Source organism: Cetorhinus maximus, chromosome 25 (assembly GCF_964194155.1).
Source record: "Cetorhinus maximus chromosome 25, sCetMax3.hap1.1, whole genome shotgun sequence".
Taxonomy (NCBI): Eukaryota; Metazoa; Chordata; class Chondrichthyes; order Lamniformes; family Cetorhinidae; genus Cetorhinus; species Cetorhinus maximus.
Window position 1 is genome coordinate 13,987,557 of NC_135903.1, and position 23,902 is coordinate 14,011,458.

At 47.3% G+C, this 23,902-nt stretch overlaps 2 protein-coding genes across 6 annotated transcripts in view; one reads left to right on the forward strand and one right to left on the reverse strand.

Annotated features, from left to right (window-relative positions):
* pgap3 (post-GPI attachment to proteins phospholipase 3) overlaps nt 1–23,902 on the forward strand; it is a 257,051-nt gene that overhangs the window by 1,242 nt on the left and 231,907 nt on the right. Inside the window, exons 2-8 of one of the 5 annotated variants that reach the window (XR_013573399.1) lie at nt 1,071–1,168; nt 1,541–1,693; nt 3,140–3,202; nt 3,307–3,368; nt 4,927–5,063; nt 6,646–6,850; nt 7,861–8,170. Coding sequence is in view for 4 of the 5 variants with exons in the window: in XM_078529543.1 (XP_078385669.1) it covers nt 1,071–1,168; nt 1,541–1,693; nt 3,140–3,202; nt 3,307–3,368; nt 4,927–5,063; nt 6,646–6,850; nt 7,861–7,909 (767 nt within the window). In the remaining variant the exon portion in view is untranslated. Of the gene's footprint in view, nt 1–1,070; nt 1,169–1,540; nt 1,694–3,139; nt 3,203–3,306; nt 3,369–4,860; nt 5,064–6,645; nt 6,851–7,860; nt 8,333–23,902 lie in introns of those variants that run through there. The other 4 variants (XM_078529543.1, XM_078529544.1, XM_078529546.1 and 1 more) reach the window with 4 other exon arrangements.
* pnmt (phenylethanolamine N-methyltransferase) overlaps nt 9,467–23,902 on the reverse strand; it is an 18,033-nt gene continuing 3,597 nt past the window's right edge. The window contains exons 3-6 of the mRNA XM_078529130.1: nt 19,956–20,203; nt 16,283–16,491; nt 14,728–14,935; nt 9,467–12,858 (exon numbers count right to left, since the gene is read on the reverse strand). Of these exons, the coding sequence (XP_078385256.1) occupies nt 12,432–12,858; nt 14,728–14,935; nt 16,283–16,491; nt 19,956–20,203 (1,092 nt within the window). The 3' untranslated portion in view covers nt 9,467–12,431. The remainder of the gene's footprint in view (nt 12,859–14,727; nt 14,936–16,282; nt 16,492–19,955; nt 20,204–23,902) is intronic.

Below are 23,902 nucleotides of genomic sequence, written 5' to 3' on the forward strand. Positions count from 1 at the left end.
CACTGGGATACAGTTCCACACACACTGACTCTCACTGGGGTACAGTTCCACACACACTGACTCACACTGGGGTACAGTTCCACACACACTGACTCACACTGGGGTGCAGTTCCACACACACTGACTCTCACTGGGGTACCACACACGCTAACTCTCACTGGGATACAGTTCCACACACACTGACTCACTGGGGTACAGTTCCACACACACATTGTCTCTCACTGGGGTACAGTTCCACACACACTGACTCTCACTGGGGTACAGTTTCACACACACCGACTCTGACTGGGGTACAGTTCCACACGCACTGACTCTCACTGGGGTACCACACACACACTGACTCTCACTGGGGTACCACACACACTGACTCTCACTGGGATACAGTTCCACACACACTGACTCTCACTGGGATACAGTTCCACACACACTGACTCTCACTGGGATACAGTTCCACACACACTGACTCTCACTGGGGTACAGTTCCACTCACATTGACTCTCACTGGGATACAGTTCCACACGCACCGACTCTCACTGGGTATGGCCCCACACGCACCGACTCTCACTGGGGTACAGTTCCACACGCACTGACTCTCACTGGGGTACAGTTCCACACGCACCGACTCTCACTGGGGTACAGTTCCACACGCACCGACTCTCACTGGGGTACAGTTCCACACGCACCGACTCTCACTGGGGTACAGTTCCACATGCACCGAATCTCTCTGGGGTACAGTTCCACACGCACTGACTCTCACTGGGGTACAGTTCCACACGCACCGACTCTCACTGGGGTACAGTTCCACACGCACCAACTCACTGGGGTACGGTTCCACACGCACTGACACTGATACCTAATATCTGCCTCCAGATGACAATCTGGCAGGTGTGTGTGGACATTGGTAGGGAATAGGCTGGGGATCGAGCCTGTTCCCTGCCTGATTTTTGTGCCTCAATCTCAGGCATTACCCCTGTTATAAATGGCCATCACATTAATGCTGTGTTGCTTCTGAGAGATGAGTTAGTTTGTGCTGAGTTGCTGCTCATGACCATTTTTGTTTCCATTGGCAGGCTGGACCTGTGCTGACGACTGTAAGTACAACTGTATGTGGGCAACAGTGGGACTATACATTAAAGAAGGACACAAAGTGCCTCAGTTTCACGGCAAGGTAATTGTGATCGCAGCTGCAATGCTGTGAAACTCAGATTGATACCGGGTTTGGCGACTGGAACATTTGCAGTCACAGCTTCCTGGGGATGACTGGCACCCCCCGCCTCGACATCCTGGCCCCCTTGGCCTCCAGCGCACCCCGTCCAGCCCTTGGCCTGGACCTCCGGGCCGCAACCACCCTCGCCCGCCAGCCCAAGCCCCCTCAACAAGGCCTCTGCCCCCTCGCTGCGACATCGCGAATAATCTTGATCCTCACCATGACCATTTGGTGAGTCCCTCGCCCCCTGACCATTGGGTGTGGAAGTGGAATGGTTGGGATGCCAGGCAGGCTGTTTCTCTACTTTCACCAGTGTCTCTTTCTTTTTTCCAGTGGCCTTTCTACCGATTCCTCTTCTTCCAGGAGCCTGCCTCAGCTGTTGCCTCCATGCTGAACGGATTGGCCAACTATGTCATGTTGGGCAGGTACCGGGCAGCTGTGCCTTTCGAGTCTCCTATGTACCGTACATGCATCTCCTTCGCCGTGGTAACAGCAATACTTATCTCTTCTATTCCGCTACGGTAAAACTGTGCATCTTTAGGCGTGTTTAGTAGAGAGATGCTGTAGAAGAGTAAACGCAGACTGACACCCCAAAATGTTCATCCCTTTGACCATCTGGACAGAACCTCTGGCGCCATTCTGTGTCCCAGGCCACCTGTTCTGCACCTTTCTGCATTGTGATTCAAACTTGCCTATATGGTGGATCCCTGAAAATAATGATGCCCCCCCCACCCCCGGCCAAGTGTTATCAGGCTCTTCGCACAGCCTGCTGCGGATATGTGAAGGGGAAATCGATGGGAAATCACTTCGAGCCTGATCCTAGTCTCACCCTTTGTCACCAGACAAATCTGGAGCTGGAACCTGGGCTGGTTTATCGCATCCCTGGGCCTAGGCTAAATTGCTGTCCCTGTCTGAGGGTGTGTACAGTGGGAGCTGGGTGCTGAGACAATCTCCTTCAATCACTACCCTGCCTGTGTAAGGCTTCATTAATTGAGTGACTTCATGAAGGGGACAATTAGCTTGATATTGGCTCCTCTCAGTGAGAGTCTTTTGATGAAAAGTAAGGATATTATACTAAATCTTTAAAAATCATTGGGTTCGGCCCCAGTTGGAGTATTGTATCCAATTCTGGGCACTACATTTTAAGGAAGGATGTCAAGGTGTTGGAGAGGATGTGGAGAAGATTTGCTACAATGGTACCTGGGATCAGAGGCGTCAGTTGTGTGGAGAGACTGGAGAAGCTGGGATTGTTCTCCTTAGAGCAGTGAAGGTTCAGAGGAGATTTAATAGAGGTGTTCAAAATCAGAAGGGTTTTGCTAGAGTAAATAAGGAGAAACTGTTTCCAGTGGCAGGAGGGTCAGTAACCAGAGGGACACAGATTTAAAGAGACTGCCAAAAGAACCAGATGAGAAATGAGAATTTATTTTATGCAGCAAGCTGTTATGATCTGGAATGTGCTCCCTGAAAGGTTGGTGGAAGCAGATTCAATAGTAACTTTCAAAAGGGAACTAGATTTAAAGTGGAAAATGTCAGTGCTGCGGAGAAAGAGCACTAATTGGAAAGTTCTTTCAAAGTGCTTGAACAGACATGATTGGTCGAATGGCCTCCCATGCTGTAAGATCCAAGAAGAGGCTTGTGCTTACCCCTCCCCTACCCACTGAGAATTGGAGTGTTAATGTCCTTCTCCCATAATGGGGTTAGCATCTGTTGAGGCAGAGCTGAATGGTTGTGACTGTGTGCTATGTTCTGGTTACCTCTGCCCTGTGTTCTCATCATTGTGGTGTTAATTTGAATCGGACACACAGTCCCATGTTAAGCTTGTGCAGTGTTAAAAGCCCCTCAACTGACCTCTTCACTGACAGCACCAAGGAGTGAAAGTTAGGGTCTTTGTGACTGATACTTAAAATGATTGCCATCATTTCTCTTCGGTAGGTCACCCTTAATGCCTGGGTTTGGTCCACAGTCTTCCACACACGCGACACCCTGCTAACTGAGGTAAGTAACCATATTTCAGGGGCCACAACCTCAGCCATAACTGAATAGTCATGGTTTTAGACATAACCAGCAGTATTGGTTTTATTGTAATTTTAATTTTGCAGAAACTGGATTACTTCTGTGCTTCATCAGTGGTGCTGTACTCCATCTACCTGTGCTGTGTCCGGTGAGTCTTTCCTGTTGGAATTCCCTGACAGATTGCTTCACCCTATTACCGTCAGCATCACCTTCACTCGCAGCTGATTTCAGTCTGATAGGCTGAATCTTCTGACCAGGTTGTGAAATTGAACCTACAGATTCCACACATCATTAAACGACAGCAGTGTCCTGGACTTTTACTGAGAGACTTGGTGTCTATAAACACCCCCCAACTCCGAGCCTCAGGCCCTCTGATAGTGTCAGCTGTGGCGCTGTGGGTAGCACTCTTGCCTCTGAAATGGAAGCTTATGGGTTCAAGACCCACTCCAGCACGTAAGCAAAAAAATCCATTGCAATACGGAGGGAGTGCTGCACTGTAAGATGTGCCATTTGTTCAGCTGAGATGTTAAACCGAGGGTCCCATCAGCCCCCTCACGTGGACAGAAAAGATCCCATGGCACTATTTTGAAGAAGAGCAGGAGCGTTCTCCCTGGTCAATATTTATCCCTCAATCAACATTATTTAAATAGATTTTCTGGCCATTATCACTTTGCCGTTTGTGGGAGGTTGTTGTGTGCAAATTGGCTGCTGTGTTTCCGACATTGCAACAGTGATTATTCTTCAGAAGTACTTCATTAGCTGTAAAGCGCTTTGGGAAGTCGAGTGTTTGTGGAAGGCACTATAGAAATGCAAGGCCTTCTTTATAATGTTGTCAAGGGGTGCGGGATGTTAGGCCACCCCTCCCCCGGTGGGGGCAGGATGTCCGAGGGAGAGTAGGGTTGTTTATAATGGAGCGTTGAGGTTAGCTGTCCTGTTCCTTTTCCGCTGCCTCACTGCAGTGCAGGAGCTGAGGTTCTCACCAGCAGGAGATGAGAACCATATGATTGGTTCAAATTATGATCCCATAGTCTGTGCGAGCCCCAATTAGCTTGGGCACAGCCATCACAGGACAAGGGGCCTCTCCAAGGTTAGTGCCCCTCCTTAGGAGCCTTCCCAAGGAAAACCATGGGCAACCCAGCACCCCAACCCCTTCCATTCAGCAACCCCCACCCTCCCCACAACCACTGCCTCTGTGCCGCCCAAAACTCCCTTGTCCTTTCTGGGTAAGCAACTGTTAAATGGCCTGGGATAAAATACCTGAAGGCCAGAAATCTGGGTCTCTGTTTGCTCCCTGCTCCCAATCTGATCCTGAGCTGTAGGGACAATGATCAGCGAGTGGAATGAGGGTCGGTGGGGAAGGGGGAGGAATAGATAGTGGGTGGGTGGAGTTAGGGAAATTGTAAGACAATTTGAAAGAATGGGTTTGGAATGTGTGCGAAGATGACCAAGGTGTAGACTTGAGAAGTTATGTGCTTTGTGCTGTTGGTAATTCCCAAGAGATGGGGTGTCCTTCGTGGGTTTCAGTGCCTGATCCAACTCCCTCTACTTCAAGTCTTTAAATGTTTAGAGGCATTTTATATTAATTTTGTAATTAATGACTGCAGCAGCAGAAGCCCAACGCTATTTGGATCTCTCTTTAGGATGTGCCTGGCACACAGTATCTGCTGAATGCTGCCTCACCACCTCTGGCACTGTTCGTTCTCTAGGACCCTGGGTTTGACTCACCCCTGGACATCCAGTCTTTTTGGGGCCCTACTCATCATATTGTTCACGTGTCACGTCTGGTACCTCACCTATGTGCATTTTGACTATGGGTACAACATGGCTGCCAACGTTTTGATAGGTGAGAGAGGCTCCAACTGGAGTCCAACTTGTTCCTTATTTTAGTAAGAATGTATTTAAGGTTGGAGTGCTTCTGTATCTCTGGGTTTAAATCCAGCTAAGACTGTCTTGCGTACAGGGAGCTTTACTCTGCACCTAACCCCATGCTGTACCTGTCCTGGGAGTGTTTGATGTGGACAGTGTAGAGGGAGCTTTACTCTGTATCCAACCCTGTGCTGTACCTGTCCTGGGAGTGTTTGATGGGGCAGTGTAGAGGGAGCTTTACTCTGTTTCTATCCCCGTGCTATACCTGTCCTGGGAGTGTTTGAACAGGACAGTAGAGGGAGCTTTACTCTGCATCTAATCCCAAGCTGTACCTGTCCTGGGAGTGTTTGATGGGGACAATGTAGAGGGAGCTTTATTCTGCATCTAACCCTGTGCTGTACCTGTCCTGGAGTGTTTGATGGGGCAGTGTAGAGGGAGCTTTACTCTGTTTCTATCCCCTTGCTGTACCTGTCCTGGGAGTGTTTGAACGGGACAGTAGAGGGAGCTTTACTCTGCATCTAATCCCATGCTGTACCTGTCCTGGGAGTGTTTGATGGGGACAGTGTAGGGGGAGCTTTACTCTGCATCTAACCTTGTGCTGTACCTGTCCTGGGAGTGTTTGATGGGTCAGTGTAGAGGGAGCTTTACTCTGTTTCTATCCCCGTGCTGTACCTGTCCTGGGAGTGTTTGAATGGGACAGTAGAGAGAGCTTTACTCTGTATCTAATCCCATGCTGTACCTGTCCTGGGAGTGTTTGATGGGGACAGTAGAGGGAGCTTTACTCTGTATCAAACTCTGTGCTGTACCTGTACTGGAGTGTTTGATGGGGACAGTGTAGAGGGAGCTTTACTCTGTATCTAACCCCGTGCTGTACCTGTCCTGGGAGTGTTTGATGGGGACAGTGTAGAGGGAGCTTTACTCTGCATCTAACCCTGTGCTGTACCTGTCCTGGAGTGTTTGATGGGGACAGTGTAGAGGGAGCTTTACTCTGTATCAAACCCCGTGCTGTACCTGTCTTGGGAATGTTTGATGGGGACAGTGTAGAGGGAGCTTTACTCTGTATCTAACCCTGTCCTGGGAATGTTTGATGGGGACAGTGTCGAGGGAGCTTTACTCTGTATCTAACCCCATGCTGTACCTGCCCTGGGAGTGTTTGATGGGGGAAGTAGAGGGAGCTTTACTCTGTGTTTGATTCCCAACACTGACCCATCATGTAAGTGAGAAGTTTGCAGAATGAGTGTGCGTGTGAGTGAAGATGCATTTTGTACTGAGATGAGGTAAAATTTCTTTACTCAGGTTTGTGAATCTTTGGAATTCTTTACTCCAGAGAGCTGTGGATGCTCAATCTTTGGGTATATTCAAGACTGAGGTCAATAGTTATTTGGACTTTAAGGGAATCAAGAGGTGTGGGAATTGGGTGGGAAAGTAGAGTTGGGATAGAAGTCCAGCCAAGATCTTATTGAATGGCGAAGCAGACTCGAGGGGTCGTTTGTCTGACTCCTGCTCCTATTTCTCATATTGTTCTGATGGTTTGCCTGCATCTCACTCTGTGGTTCCAGGGTTGATTAACCTACTGTGGTGGCTCGGCTGGTGCCTGTGGAACCGAGCTCACTGCCCCTACGTGTGGAAGTGTATGATTGTTGTGGTAATGCTCCATGGACTGGCTTTACTCGAACTCCTGGACTTCCCTCCGGTGCTGTGGGTATTTGATGCTCATGCTGTCTGGCATTTCAGCACCATCCCTGTGCCATTCCTCTTTTACAGGTCAGTGATCAACGGGATTTACCATCTACTCTTTAGGCTCTCTCGGTCATACAGTCATTAAATTATGCAGCATAAGAGGAGACCATTCAGTCCATTGTGCTTTACTGGCTCCTTGACAGAGTTATTCAGTTAGTCCCACTCCCCCTGCTCTTTTCCCCAAGGCCCTGCAAAATCTCCTTTTCAAATATCTATTCAATTCCTTTTCGAAAGTAAAAAGAAATGTTCCCTCATCTTCCCCTTTGGTCCTTTATGCCTTTGGCTCATTTTAACTCTGTGTCCTTCTGGCTACTGACCCTCCTGCCACTAGAAACAGTTTCTCCTTGTTTACTCTGTCAAAACCTTTCATATTTTTAAACACCTCCATTAAATATCCCCTTAACCTTCTCTGCTCCAAGCAGAAAAATCCCAGCTTCTCCAGTCTTTCCACATTAACTGAAGTCACTCTTCCCTGGTTGCGATCAAATACAAAGGCAAGTTACTGCTCGAAAAGAAAAGAGAAATTTTGAACAGGACCTGCCCAAGTCCTGTGTTTAGAGGGTCCTTAAGACAGGCCAAGCTACTCAACCTCAGGGGCCCAAGAAATCAAATGCTCAACCCTCGCCAGTAGAGACTGCAATTTCCACATCGCAAGCTCTACTTGGGGGGGGTGGTGAGGAGATAATGGGGGGAACCTTACTAAGGTTGGACCCCAGCCCCTCTCAGCCTCTGTGGGCTTTGGTCTTGTGCTGAATTAGAGACCAGCACTCTGTACGTGATCACTTTTGTGCCCCTGCATTACTTGTGGTGGTTAATTGCTGAGTGACCAGTTTTCTGTTTCTCAGGCAGACTGACACAGTCTGGAGTGGGGAGTGCGCAGTGGGCAGGTTGTGGGGAGAGGGGTCCAAGCTGCTTGTTATGGAAACTTTACGTTTTAACCTGATGAAAATACTTTTTCAGTGAGGCATAGTGGGACAGTGTGAGCTTACACTAACTTTCTCTCTTTCTCTCTCTCCCTCTCCCCATCCCCCCAGCTTTCTCATTGATGACAGCCTGCATCTTCTCAATGTGAAAACAGAATAACTAGGTGCCAGTGAGTTGCCGCATCCAGTGACTGCAATGTGAATGTATGAGATGCTGACATGGTGGCTGATCATCTCAACACTTACCCACATGTACTCGGCACTTCTAACATCATAAATTCATTCCACATGTGTTGGTTTATCACTGACACAAAGAGCCAGCGGGTTAATACATGGCACTGGGATTTAATCCAGGGTCAGAACTCATGAGGAGTAAAAATTTGTGGGGAAAAGGCGGGTGAGTGGGACTAAGTGAGTTGCAGTTCTTTTTATTCTTCCATGGGATGTGGGCGTCGCTGGCAAGGCCAGCATTTATTGCCCATCTCTAATTCCCCTTGAGAAGGTGGTGGTGAGCTGCCTTCTTGAACCGTTGTGGTCCATGTGGTGTAGGTACACCCACAGTGCTGTTAGGGAGGGAGTTCCAGGATTTTGGGACAACGATATATTTCCAAGTCAGGATGGTGGGTGGCTTGGAGGGGAAATTCCAGGTGGTGGTGTTCCTATTTGTCTGCTGCCCTTGTCCTTCTAGACAGTAGCAGTCATGCTTTTGGAAGGTGCTGTCTAAGGAGGCTTGGTGCTCCTGCAGTGCATCTTGTAGATGGTACACACTGCTGCTACTGTGTGTTGGTGGTGGAGGGAGTGAATGTTTGTGGATGGGGTACCAATCAAGCAGGCTGCTTTGTCCTGGACGGTGTCAAGCTTCTTGAGTATTGTTGGAGCTGCACTCATCCAGACAAGTGGGGAGTATTCCGTCACATTCCTGACTTGTGCCTTGTAGATGGTGGACAGGCTTTGGGGAGTCAGGAGGTGAGTTACTCGTCACATTATTCTCAGTCTCTGACCTGCTCTTGTAGCCACAGTATTTATATGGCGAGTCCAGTTCAGTTTCTGGTCAATGGTATCCCCCAGGATTTTGATAGTGGGGGATTCAGTGATGGTAATGCCATTGGAAGTAATGGGGAGATAAGTTGGACCCTCTCTTGTTGGAGATGGTCATTGTCTGGCACTTGTGTGGTGTGAATGTTACTTGCCACTTATCAGCCCAAGCCTGGATATTGTCCAGGTCTTGCTGTTTTTGAACAAGGACTCCTTCAGTATCTGAGGAGCCATGAATGGTGCTGAACATTATGCAATCATCAGCGGACATCCCCACTTCCAACATTTAACATCCACATCGAACCTTATGATGGAGGGAGGCTCATTGATGAAACAGCTGAAAATGGTTAGGCCTAGGACACTACCCTGAGGAACCTAGAGAGCAAGTACAGACATGATGAGCTAAACGGCTTCCTTCTGTACTGTAAGTGTTTTATGATTCTAGGTGACGCTGACTCCTGATCCCAGACCCTCCCCTGTCCTGGCCCCACCCCATGCCTGTTGTTAATCAGAAACATCGATTATCTGCTTTGCCCCAGAGGATTTTGTTTGGAGACATTGGGATCCTGACCACCCTGAGTTTGCTTCACTTCCCAACGCTGCCACCAAGTGGCACAAAGCACCTGGAGCTGCTGCCTTTTGCTTTTATTCTCATATTCACTTGTTGCTGTTTCTGGGGTAAAGTGGTGCCTGTGTGAGATGGGCATCTGATGGGGAGGGGACCTATTCATTCTTTGCTCAGATTGAATTACCCCAGAAAATGCCCCTCACTTATTCACAAAACTTCCAATTCATCCACTCATTCCGCTGCCTGGGCTGCATCATAACCCCATTCCCGTCTGCAGCAGCAACCTTCCTTCTACCCGTCCTCCCCGTCCCTTGCCCCTACCCCCATCGCTCAGCACCACCCTCCATCCCTCAACCCCTTGACCCCACCCTGCATCCAGGTGCCATGCGTGTTTAGCGGAAAGTGGAGTGAAGTCAGCCACAAAACTGGTGCACATGATGATGAGATTATTAGTCGGTAAACGTTTTCCTGTTTATTGCATTCCCCAGGCATCCTGAAATGTCTGAATTGAGTGGTTTAATCCATCCACTGAATATCAGAGAAATATTTTGAATCGCTGCAAAAAGAAATAGAATGCTGGGTTTTTAATAAATCTGGGAATTCCCGACCCAACAGTTGATGGGGAACTCCTTCACCATGCGGACAACTCGAGTAAAGAGAGAGAGGCTCATCACCTTCCCAAGGGAACCTGGGGTGAGCAATAATGGCAGCCTTGCTCTGTGTTTCCCAGTGTTTAATGCAGTCCTGCTCTAAGTTATCCTGTGTTTAACGCAGTTCTCCTCTGCGTTTCCCAGTGTATTACACAGCCCTGTTCTGTGTGACCTGGAGTTTTACGCATTCCTGTTCTGTTACCGGTGTTTTACACAGTCCTGCACTCTGCTGATGTTTATGCAATCCTGTACTGTGTTTCCTAGAGTTTCATGCAGTCCTAATTTGTGTTTCCTGGTGTAAAGTGAAGATCTTCCCTTTTTGAAGAGATGGTTGCTATTTGTTAAGATTTGTTTCTGAGACTTGGGAACAAAATTTCTGAATGGATGAATATTTTAGCTTTGTTTATTGGCAATTTATATTGTAATATCTTTCATCTCGGTATCCTTTACACAAAAAAATGAAAAAAGCTGAAGCTCTACAATCAGATGAGTAAACCTTACAAGCGAGCAGGTCATCACACACACACACTTAGAACATGCATTGAATCATTATACATACCTAGAGTCACATTTCATGAAAGGATGATGGCTTTGGAGATGTTGCAGAAGTGATTAACTAGGATGGTTCCAGAAATGAGGGATCACAGGTATATGGAGGAGACTAGACAAGCCGTAATTGGTTTTAGAGCAGGGGAGATTTTACAGAGGCATTCAAAACCTGAAAAGATGTTTGATAGAATAAGTAAAGAGAACCTGTTGCCAGTGGCTGATGGGTTGATAACCAGGGGGCTCTTTTTTTTTAATTTACGGGATGTGGGCTTCGCTGGCTGTGCCAGCATTTATATTGCCTATCCTTAATTGCCCTTGAGAGGTGAGCTGCCTTCTTGAACAGCTGCAGTCCAGTAGGTACACCCACAGTGCTGTTAGGAAGGGAGTTTCAGGATTTTGACCCAGTGACAGTGAAGAAACAGCAATATATTTCCAAGTCAGGATAGTGAGTGACTTGGAGGGGAACTTCCAGGTGGTGGTGTTCCTATGTGCCTGCTGCCCTTGTCCTTCTAGATGGTAGTGGTCGTGGGTTTGGAAGGTGCTGTCTATGGAGCCTTGGTGAATTCCTGCAGTGCATCTTGTAGATGGTACACACTGCTGCTACTGTGCGTCAGTGGTGGAGGGAGTGAATGTTTGTGGATGGGGTGCCAATCAAGAGGGCTGCTTTGTCCTGGACGGTGTCAAGCTTCTTGTATTGTTGGAGCTGCATTCATCCAGGCAAGTGGGGAGTATTCCATCACACTCCTGACTTGTGCCTTGTAGATGATGCGGGGGGGTGGGGGGGTGAGTCACTCACCGCAAGACTCCTGCTGTCTGACCTGGTTTTTTAGCCACAGTATTTATAAGGCAAAAGATCCCAAGACAATATGAGGAAAACTTTTTTTAACACATTGAGTGGTTAGGATTTGGGATGCACTGCCAGATAAGGTAGTGGATACAGATTCCTTAACTGTTGCTGAGTCAAAATCCTGGAACTCCCTCCCTAACAGCACTGTGGCTGCACCTACACCACAGGGACTGCAGCGGTTCAAGAAGGCAGCTGACTACCACCACCTCAAGGGCAATTAGGGATGAGCAATAAATGCTGGCCCAGCCAGCGACACCCACATCCCATGAAACAATAAAATCAAATCAACAGTAACCTTCAAAAAGGAATCAGCTAAAGGCTGGCGTTTGGAAAAACTGCAGGAATCTGCAGAAAGGGCAGGGGAGTGGGATTAACTGGATTGGTCTTCAAAAGAGCCAGCACAGACTTTAGGACAAATGTCCTCCTTCTGTGCTGTGCTATTCTATGTTTCTGTACATGTGCCTAGAACATGAGCATTATTCACATGCCAAGAACACATTCTGCATTGTGTCAACTGCACAAACATCTGTCTAATCATTAATCATGCCTCGAACATGGACCTACTTACTACTCGTGTTTACAGTATGCATCCAACAGGTACGTAGCCTGAGTACCTGTGATGATTATTGTGCAGTGTTAGCTGATCTCTTGTGTTACAGACGGTTGGTTCTCGCTGCCTTTGTTTTAGCTCCAGCTCCTGAATAATTAATATTAAACACTGCACGGAATTCAACATTATTTATTGTTTTCTATTTGTTTGCTCCTGGGAGTAGACAAGAATTTAACAAATTAAAACCGTAAAAGCATTTTGTGAGTCAGTCCACAGGCAGAGTGGCCCTCGGGGAGTGACACAGTAACTCGGATTCATGCACACACACACACATTAATTTACAGGGAGTGACCTATCACTGTGACTGCCTAACCCCAGTGGGATTATGTCATTATTTTCTCACAGCTCACTGTGAAAAGATTTTACTTCATTCCGGATTGAATGTTTGTAAAATCTCTGCTAGTTAAGTTACAAACAGCCAGGTCAGAATTTTTGTGCTTGGAGATAGAAAACACCGCGCACATCATCAACCCCAATTTTCAGTTCAGACGGCATGTTGTATGTTTTGAAGACGCAGATTCTGTAGCCAGACTTGCTCACTGCCTCCTTCACGTAATCTTCATCAAGAGGAACAACACTGAGTTTCACCTCACCAGCCAGGTAATAAGATTCCCCAAGCGCCCCGATCATCAGGAGGAAACCTCCTGGCTTCAGGAGTGAAGTGATGTTGGCCAGAGCCTTCTCCAATGATTTCTTATCCGGACAGACAGACTCGAGACAGAAAGTGGTGCTGATGGCATCAACAGGATCCAGCACCTTAGGATGCAGAGGGTTTGGCTGCATGATGTCGCAGTGACAGACATCTTTAATTGTTTCCCGCAGTCTCTGCTCCTTCTCTTCCCAGTGATCACTGCACAGAAGATCATCGCCATTACTGATCGATTCCTCACTAACCCAACCCTGACCCATCCTCACTGACTCATTACTGACCGTTTCCTCACTGACTCACATTAACCCAACCTTTGCTGACCCGACACTGACTCATCCCTTATTTACCATAAATAAAAACAGAAAATGCTGGAAAATCTCAGCAGGTCTGGCAGCATCTGTGGAGAGAGAAGCAGAGTTAACGTTTCAAGCCTTTATGACTCTTCAGCTCTGAAGAGAAGTAGAAATGTGATGGATTTTATACTGTTTAAGAGGGAGTGGTGCAGGTGGAGGAAGGTGGAAGACCGGGGATAGGTGGGAGTTAAGGAGAGACTGACAAAGATGTCATGGACTCAGATTAAAGGGAGTGTTAATGCTAGTATTAAAGATGGTGCTGATAGTGGCATAAAGGTAATGTGTTAATAGCAGAACAAAGGTAAGCGCTCTGAAAGCACAACATAGAAACAAGTGTTGCCCCTGTTTGGGGGGGGAGGGGAAAAAGGATTTTTTTTTAAAAAATTAATTAATTAATTAAATGTTTAAAAACAAAAAAAAAACAATTGGATTAAAAAGGGGAAGATAGAGGAGAGAGTTCATGGTCTGAAGTTGTTGAACTCAATGTTAAGTCCAGAAAGCTGTAAAGTGCCTAATCGGAAGATGAGGTGCTGTTTCTCCAGTTTGCATTGAGCTTTACTGGAACATTGCAGCAGGCCAAGGACGGACATGTGGGCATGAGAGCAGGGTGGTGTGTTGAAATGGCAAGCGACAGGAAGGTCTGGGTCATGCTTGCGGACTGAGCAAAGGTGGTCACCTAGTCTGTGTTTGGTCTCTCCAATGTAGAGGAGACTGCATTGGGAGCAGCGAATACGGTAGACCAAATTGAAGGAGGTGCAAGTGAAGCGCTGCTTCACCTGAAAGGAGTTCTTGGGGCCTTGTACGGTGACAAGGGACAAGGTAAAGGGGCAGGTGTTGAACCTTCTGTGATTGCATTGGAGGGTGCCGTGGGAAGGGGATGAGGTTTTGGGAGTGGTGGAGGAGTGGACCAGGGTATCCCAGAGGGAACGATCCCTACAGAATGCTGATGGGGGGGCGTGAGGCGAAGATGTGTTTGGTGGTGCCATCATGCTGGAGTTGGTGGAATGGTAGAGGATGATCTTTTGAATGCGGAGGCTGGTGGGGTGAAAAATGAGGACGAGGGGACCCTATCATGGTCCTGGGAGGGAAGGGAAGGGGTGAAGGCAGAGGTGGGGGAGATGGGTCGGACATGGCTGAGGGCCCTGTCAACCATAGGCGGGGGCGAGGGGTGGGGTGGGCGTGGAACCTTGGTTAAGGAAGAAGGAAGACATGTCAGAAGTGTCGTTTTGGGAAGTGGCATCTTCTGAACAGATGTGGCGGAGGAACTGGGAGAATGGGATGGAGTCCTTACAGGAAGCAGGGTGTAAGGAGCTGTAGTCTAGGTAGCTGTGGGAGTGGTGGGCTTGTAATGAATATTGGTAGACAGTCTATCACCAGAAATGGGGACAGAAAGTTCAAGGAAGGGAAGGGAAGTGTCAGAGATGGACCATGTGAAGCTGATAGAGGGGTGGAAATTGGAAGCAAAATCGATAAATTTTTCCAGGTCCAGACAAGAGCATGAAGCAGCATCGATGTACCGAAAATTCCTTCCTGGCCCATTACTGACTGACCCATTAATGATCCATTCCTCACCGACCCAACACTGATCAGTCATTCACTGACCCATTACTGACCAATCTCTCACTAGCCCATTACAGACCTATTACTGACTGATCCCTCAAGTATTGAACAATCCTGGGTAACGCCCCTGACCCTAGGGAGTAACACACACATTTACCTCTTCCCCTCAAGGCCGCACACATATTTGATGTAGAGGCTCCAGTCGAAGGCCCCGGCCTCTCCTCGCAGCCATTTCTGCAACTCCTCCCGGTTCACCTCCAAATAATCAGACATCACAATCTTGTTGAAGAAGTCACAGGCGCTGATGACCTGGTACAGAGTTGGGCCGGATCCAATGTCCAGGAGGGTGTGGCCACGGATTTCACCTGCAGTGTAGCAGAGGCACAGCTTCAGTGTGACCACAGTCCAGTTGAAACACTGCACACCCGCACAGGTAAATAAGGCAGAAATAAAGCCAAGTCAAACTCTTCCTTCACTACATCCCGACTTGATCTAGGTCTAGGTCCTAGTCCCACTTAGGACAATTTGTCTTCACCCCAAATACAGACCCCACCACTCTCTCAGGCAATGATCAATCAGCATTTAGTCATTTGGGTCAGAAATGGAGAAAAGGCAGTAAATGGAATTGAGGTACATATCAGCCATGACTTAACTGAATAGCAGAACAGGTCTGAGAGCTTGAATGGCCCCGTTCTTAAATTTTCTAATACTGAGCCTGCCAGTGAACATCACCTTCACCCTGAGATGGCCTCCCTCGTCCACCCATAACCCCTCCACCCCCAACACACGTTTTAAGCCTTTCCACCACACCCAGGAAGAGAGCCAGGTATTGGTCAGTAGACGTGGTACAGGTTTGAGTATTATACACACAATTTGGATAGAAGAGTATTCTCGCAGGTCAGTACTGACTCAACTGGTCCAAACAAGCTCTCTACTTTCCACAGACTGTTCATGTACTGATAGGACAGAGAGATCAGGACCAGAAACTATTGAGGCGCCTGCTCATTGACCAGCCCATAATCACCAAAATACATATTACCAAGAAATTATTACAACTGATTGATATTGATTCCCTTTCCCCACCTCTCGTATTGGTCTACAGTACTGATCCACCATTCCCCAGTCACTCTACAATACTGACCCCCATTCCCTGGTCACTCTACAATACTGACCCCGCACCCTGGTCACTCTACAATATTGACCCCCATTCCCTGGTCACTCTACAATACTGACCCCCCACCCTGGTCACTCTACAATATTGACCCCCATTCCCTGGTCATTCTACAATACTGACCCCCATTCCCTGGTCATTCTACAATACTGACCCCCATTCCCTGGTCACTTTACAATACTGACCCCCCACCCTGGTTACTCTACAATACTGACCCCCCACCCTGGTTACTCTACAATACTGACCCCCCCATTCCCTGGTCACTCTACAATACTGACCCCCCCACCCTGGTCACTCTACAATACTGTCCCCCATTCCCTGGTCATTCTACAATACTGACCACCATTCCCTGGTTACTCTACAATACTGACCCCCCACCCTGGTCGCTCTACAATACTGACCCACACCCAGTCACTCTACAATACTGGTCCCCACCCCAGGTCACTTTACAATATTGACTGACCTCTCCTCACAGTCACTCTGCTGACCCCCGCCCTCTGGAACACTCTACAATGCTAACCTCCTTTCCTAAGTCACTGACCTGTTGAGAATGAAGATGCAAAGCAGCGGAGTTTCCAGGGAACGACACAGTCCTCACTGTCAAAATTGGCTCGAGGAGGCATATAGTTGTTCTGAAGGTAAGCCTGAGGATTGAAGAGCTGGTACCTATCAGTGACCTCAGCAGATCTCAACATCTTCCCACCTGATATATGTAACAGGGTGCTGCTAACGTAACTCAGAACAACAACACTTTGTGTCAATGGCACAAAGCAAAGTAACTGTCAACAGAGCTCAGAGCCACAGCAGAGTGACCAACACAGCTCGGAGTGACCAACACAGCTTAGAGTCACAGCAGAGTGACTGACACAGCTCAGAGTGATCGGCAGGTCTTCGGGTCACAGCAGAGTGACCGACACCGCTCAGAGTGACTGACAGAGCTCAAGAGTCACAGCAGAGTGACTGACACAAGTCAGAGTTCCCAACGCAGCTCAGAGTCACAGCAAAGTAACCGACTGACACAGCTGAGAATCATGGTATTTATACTGTGGAGCTCAGATTGCAGGATTGGGACAGATTTCTAAATGATTTCATTAGTGGGTTAAGGACTTTAGTAAACAGAGTTATCAGTGATAAAAAATCTTTAAAAACCTTCAGGCTGGCCACATATAAATGTAATTTTATTTTCAAAGCAGCAGGGTTGGAGCGTTGGCAGATCAGTGATTATCTGACAGGTTAGGGAGCCACAGCAGGTGAGATATTACAATGATGGATTAAAGAGATGCAAACAGTGAATCAGGAACTGCCCCTGCATCATTGGAAAACAAAAAAATAACCACAACCCGCTCCAGATCACAAACTGGCCTGAGCCTTGTCAGAAAAAGGGTCAGTTCACTGATGTTTCCATGTGCTCTGTCCCGACACTGACTTCCAACATTCTGCAGTTCCCACAGCCTGCCTGTACTGTCATTTCTATTCTTTTTTTATATATTCATTCATGAGATGCGGGTGTCGCTGGCTAGGCCAGTATTTATTGCCCATCCCTAATTGCCCCTTGAGAAGGTGGTGGTGAGCTGCCTTCTTGAACCGCTGCAGTCCATGTGGTGTAGGTACACCCTCAGTGCTGTTAGGGAGGGAGTTCCAGGATTTTGACCCAGCGACAGTGAAGGAATGGCGATATATTTCCAAGTCAGGATGATGAGTGACTTGGAGGGGAACTTCCAGGTGGTGGTGTCCCCATGTGTCTGCTGCCCTTGTCCTTCTAGGTGGTAGTGGTTGTGGGTTTGGAAGATGCTCTCTAAGGAGGCTTGGTGAATTCCTGCAGTGCATCTTGTAGATGGTACACACTGCTGCTACTGTGCGTCAGTGGTGGAGGGAGTGAACGTTTGTGGATGGGGTGCTAATCAAGCGGACTACCTTGTCCTGGATGGTGTCAAGCTTCTTGAGTGTTGTTGGAGTTGCACTCATCCAGGCAAGTGGAGAGTATTCCATCACACTCTTGACTTGTGCCTTTTGGATGGTGGGCAGGCTTTGGGGAGTCAGGAGGTGAGTTACTCACCACAGAATTCTATTTTTAATTAATTATAAATGTGTGCAGAGATATTAGTCAAAGCTCAAACATTAAAAATAACCTGCTGTGAGGACAAAACCGTTCCAAAGACTGCTAAAGCTCACTTCAAACTATTGTACATGTTATGGGTTAATTAGTTGATCATTCTTATATAAAATCTCTCCACAGGAAATCTTTTAAACACTTTATTGATGAGTTATTATACCAAACAGGTTTGATGTGAGCCAAGGCTATAATGAATCTGCTTAATTAGAATGTTCATTTCTGCCACTAACTTTTTTCCCCATAAGCCTTAATATCGCTCATCTGTGTCTTTTCTGTCACTGAGAGAGGCAGGGGGGGAAACATGGAAAATAGGAGCAGGAGTAGGCCATTCGGCCCTTCGAGCCTGCTCTGCCATTCAGTATGATCATGGCTGATCCTCTATCTCAACGCCATATTCCTGCTTTCTCTCCATAACCCTTGATGCCTTTTGAGTCCAGAAATCTTATCTATTTCCTTCTTGAATATATTCAGAGTCTTGGCCTCCACAGCCTCTGTGGTAGAGAATTCCACAGGTTCACCACCCTCTGAGTGAAGAAGTTTCTCCTCATCTCAGTCCTAAATGGCCCACCCCATATCCTGAGATTGTGACCCCTTGTTCTAGACCACCCCCAGTCAGAGGAAACATCATCTGCATTCAGTCTGTCCTGCCCGGTCAGAATTTTATAGGTTTCAATGAGACCTCCTCTCATTCTTCTAAACTCCAGTGAATATAGGCCTAGTCGGCCCAATCTCTCCTCAAATGATAATCCTGCCATCCCAGGAATCAGTCTGGTGAACCTTCACTGCACTCCCTCTATGGCAAATATATTCTTTCTTAGGTAAGGAGACCAAAACCGTACACAATACTCCAGTGTGGTTTCACCGAGGCCCGCACAGGAGGGAATAATGGACGGAGAGCAAACACATTTTTAGTTTTATTAATACTACAACCCTCCAATATCTCTGCACTTCTCCATTTCTGGCTTTTTGAACATCCTTGATATCAATTTGCGCCCCCATTGATGGTGAGGCCTTCCACTGTCTGCTGCCATCTCTAATTCTCTCTGCCTCTCCACCTCTCTCCTCCTCTAAGATGCTTCTTAAAACCTACCTCTTTGACCAAGTTTTTGGTCATCTGTCCTAATATCTCCTTATATCCATATGAAGTACAAACATGCAAACAAGGAGCACGAGTAGGCTATTCAGCCCCTCGAGCCTGCTCCACCACTTAATAAGATCATGGCTGATCAGACAGGAACCTGAAATCTGTATCCCACCTGATGCCGATAACCTATCACCCCCTTGCTTACCAAGAATCTATCCACCTCTGCCTTAAGAATATCCAAAGACTGCTTCCACCACCTTTTCAGGAAGAGAGTTCCAAAGACTCACGACCCTCCGAGTGAAAAAAGTAATATCCCCTCGGTGTCAAAGTTTGTTGTCTAATGCCTCACATAAGTTGCTGTTTCTTTTATAGTGTCCCAGATCAGAGTGTATCTCAGGGTTAAAGTTGAAATTATGGTTTCAGTCAGATCTGTGGCTTGGGATGTGCAGCTGGCGAATTGTTGTTGTGTTTAAGCCCTGATAATGCGAGCTGATCCTTCACCTCCTGCACACAGCCGCCTTAGGGGAAGATCTTATCAGCCCCAGTTATCAATTTAACACAACAATAACTTGACATGGATTTCAACAACTCTGTGTTATTACATTATAAAGATTTGATAAAGTGAAGAGGCAGCGAGCTATTCAGAAACTGTTAATATCATTACACAGGATGGTCAACACATTTCCTGCACTCACACATCTCAATCTAACTGGACTTACAAACAACAGATAGAAAACAGAGTTGGGAAATAATACAGTTATCGATTTCTATAGATAAGAAAATTGTCAGAAGCTGAATTGTGTTGCTTGAAATAGAAAACGGAGCGTGTCTCATTGCTAAAGAACATTTTCCAGTTGGGGTTAATTGAACATTCACTGTCCTAATGTGATTGAAGAGACTCTTGACGTGACACAGGCTCAACACATTTTGCACATTTCACCTTTTATTAGATTTGCTGCAGAAAGTATCTTCTTGATAATATTTGTGTTTGGCAAACGCGGCAAACTGTCTCCATACCTCTGAAACAAGCTGTTGAGGGGATTGTGCCATGTAGTGTCGTTGCACATCTCCTGTACCGCGTTCACCTCTGTACCGCGTTCGCCTCTGTACCGCGTTTGCCGCTGTTCCGCGTTCACCTCTGTACCGCGTTCACCTCTGTACCGCGTTTGCCGCTGTTCCGCGTTCGCCTCTGTTCCACGTTCAGCTCTGTTCTGCGTTCGCCTCTGTACCACGTTCAGCTCTGTTCCGCGTTCACCTCTGTACCACTGATTTAAAATTAGGGGTCGCCCTTTTAGGACAGAGATGAGGAGAATTTTTTCTCTGAGGGTTGTGCGACTTTGGAACTCTCTGCATCAGAAGGTGGTGGAGGCGGGGGTCACAGAATCACAGTGCAGAAGAGGCCCTTTGGCCCATCGAGTCTGCACCGACACTTGAGAAACACCTGACCTACCTACCTAATCCCATTTACCAGCACTTGGCCCATAGCCTTGAATGTTATGACGTGCCAAGCGCTCATCCAGGTACTTTTTAAAGGATGTGAGGCAACCCGCCTCCACCACCCTCCCAGGCAGTGCATTCCAGACCCTCACCACCCGCTGGGTAAAAAAGTTTTTCCTCACATCCCCCCTAAACCTCCTGCCCCTCACCTTGAACTTGTGTCCCCTCGTGACTGACCCTTCAACTAAGGGGAACAGCTGCTACCTATCCACCCTGTCCATGCCCCTCATAATCTTGTACACCTCGATCATGTCGCCTCTCAGTCTTCTCTGCTCCAACAAAAACAACCCAAGTCTATCCAACCTCTCTTCATAACTTAAATGTTTCATCCCAGGTAACATCCTGGTGAATCTCCTCTGTACCCTCTCCAGTGCAATCACATCCTTCCTATAATGTGGCGACCAGAACTGCACACAGTACTCCAGCTGTGGCCTCACCAAGGTTCTATACAACTCCAACATGACCTCCCTACTTTTGTAATCTATGTCTCGATTGACAAAGGCAAGTGTCCCATATGCCTTTTTCACCATCCCACTAACATGCCCCTCCGCCTTCAGAGATCTATGGACACACATGCCAAGGTCCCTTTGTTCCTCAGAACTTCCTAGTGTCATGCCGTTCATTGAATACTTCCTTGTCAAATTATTCCTTCCAAAGTGTATCACCTCACACTTTTCAGGGTTAAATTCCATCTGCCACTTATCTGCCCATTTGACCATCCCGTCTATATCCTCCTGTAGCCCAAGACACTCAACCTCACTGTTAACCACCCGGCCAATCTTTGTGTCATCTGCAAACTTACTAATCCTACCCCCCACATAGTCACCTATGTCGTTTATATAAATGACGAATAATAGGGGACCGAGCACAGATCCCTGTGGTACGCCACTGGACACTGGCTTCCAGTCACTAAAGCAGCCTTCTGTCATCACCCTCTGCCTCCTACAACTAAGCCAATTTTGAATCCACCTTATCAAATTACCCTGTATCCCATGTGCATTTGCCTTCTTTATAAGTCTCCCATGTGGGACCTTGTCAAAGGCTTTGCTGAAATCCATATAAACTACATCAACTACACTACCCTCATCTACACACCTGGTCACCTCCTAAAAAAATTCAATCAAATTTGTTAGGCATGACCTCCCTGTGACAAAACTATGCTGACTATCCCTGATCAAACATTGCCTCTCCAAGTGGAGATAGATTCTCTCCTTCAGAATTTTCTCCAATAGTTTCCCTACCACTGACGTGAGACTCACTGGTCTGTAGTTCCCTGGTTTATCCCTACAACCCTTCTTAAATTGCGGAACCACATTAGCAGTTCTCCAGTCCTCTGGCACCTCTCCCGTGGCCAGAGAGGAATTAAAAATTTGGGTCAGAGCCCCTGCGATCTCCTCCCTTGCCTCCCTCAGCAGTCTGGGACACAAATCATCCGGACCTGGAGATTTGTCCACTTTTAAGCCTGCCAACACCTCCAATACCTTGTCACTCCCTATATCAATTTGCTTAAGAACCTCACAGTCTCTCTCCCCAAGTTCCATACCTTCATCCTCATTCTCTTGGGTGAAGATGGATGTGAAGTATTCATTCAACACTCTACCGATGTCCTCTGGCTCCACCCATAGAGTGCCCCCTTGGTCCCAAATGGGCCCCACTCTTTCCCTGGTTATCCTCCTCCCATTGATATACATATAATATCTTGGGATTTTCCCTACTTTTACCAGCCAGAGCTTTCTCATATCCCCTCTTTGCTCTCCTAATTGCTTTCTTAAGCTCCACCCTGCACTTTCTGTACTCCACTAATGCCTCTGCTGATTTGCTTCCCTTGTACCTGCTAAAAGCCTCTCTTTTCCTTCTCATTGTATCCTGAATATCTCTGGTCATCCATGGTTCTCTGGGCTTGTTACTCCTTCCTTTCACCCTGGAGGGAACATGTTGTGCCTGTACCCTCCCCATTTCCTTTTTGAACACCCCCCACTGTTCCTCTGTAGATTTCCCCACAAGTAACTGTTCCCAGTCTACCTTGGCCAGATCCTGCCTTATTTTACTAAAATCCGCTCTCCCCCAATCCAAAACATTTTTTTGCAACTTGTCTATTTCTTTGTCCATAACAAGCTTAAATTGTACCATGTTGTGGTCGCTATCACTAAAATGCTCCCCCACCACCACCTCAGCCACCTGTCCGGCTTCATTCCCCAGAATTAGGTCCAGCAATGCACCGTCTCTTGTTGGACCCTCTACACATTGACCTGAAAAGTTCTCCTGTACACATTTCAAGAAATCCACTCCATCCAAGCCCTTAACACTATGTCTATCCCAATTAATGTTGGGAAAGTTGAAATCACCTGTCATTGAATATTTTTGGGGCAGAGGTAGATAGATTATTGTTAGGCAAGGGAATCAAAGGTTATCGGGGGTAGATGGGAATGTGGAAATCGAAACACAATAAGATCAGCCATGATCTTATTGAATGGCGGAGCAGGCTCGAGGGGCTGAATGGTCTACTCTTGTTCCTATTTCTTATGTTCTCATTCCCTCTTTACCATGTTCCCTCTCTACTGTGCTCCCTCTGTACTGTACTCTACTGTATTCCACCTGTCCCTCATTCCCTCTGTACTGTGTTCTGCCTGTACATGTTCTATCTGAATTGCATTCCTTCTGTACTGTGTTCCCTCTGTACCTCATTCCCTCTATATACCCCTCTACGTGAGGGTTGGTAGTAGTGTAGTAGTAATGTCACTTGGGCTGGTAATCCAGAGACCCAGGCTGGTGACGTGGGTCCAAATCCCACCACCAGGGTTAATAAATCTGGAATACAAAAAGCTGGTCCTGTGACCATGAAACTACTGTCGATTGTTGGTTAAAAACCCACCCGGTTCACTAATGTCCTTCAGGGAAGGAAATCTGCCGTCCTTACCCCGTGACATCGCCTGGAAAAGGGAATTGATTCAATACTTGAAAAGGGTTAAAGATAAGGCAAGCCCAGATGGGCTGAATGGCTTTCTCCTGTGCTATGGTTCTCTGAATACAATTCCAGTCTCAGGACAGGGACTGGGACCCAGAACCCAGGAGCTGACCCAGTTCCCGAAGAATCCGGTACCATTCCCGGTCTTAGTTTAACTCGGAACCGCTGTCACTGAGTGCGGAATCCGGGCGGTGATAACATCCCCCAAAATAGCCCCCTGGGCTTATATAAAGCACCGCCGCTCCCCACACACAAACTCATCGTCCGAAGCCGATCACCACAGACAGTGCGAGGGGATCCCGAGCAGAAATGAAGCTGTCACCCGCTGCTACTCTCAACTCCTCACTAAAGGAGGAAAACAGCCGGAGGAGAGAGTTTTACTCAGCAGAGTGGGAGGATCAAATCATGAGAACTCGCCCTCAGGATGGGTGAGTACTCATGACATGCACTTTTTTTTTTTTTTTTTTTTTTTTTTTTTTTTTTTTTTTTTTTTTTTTTTTTT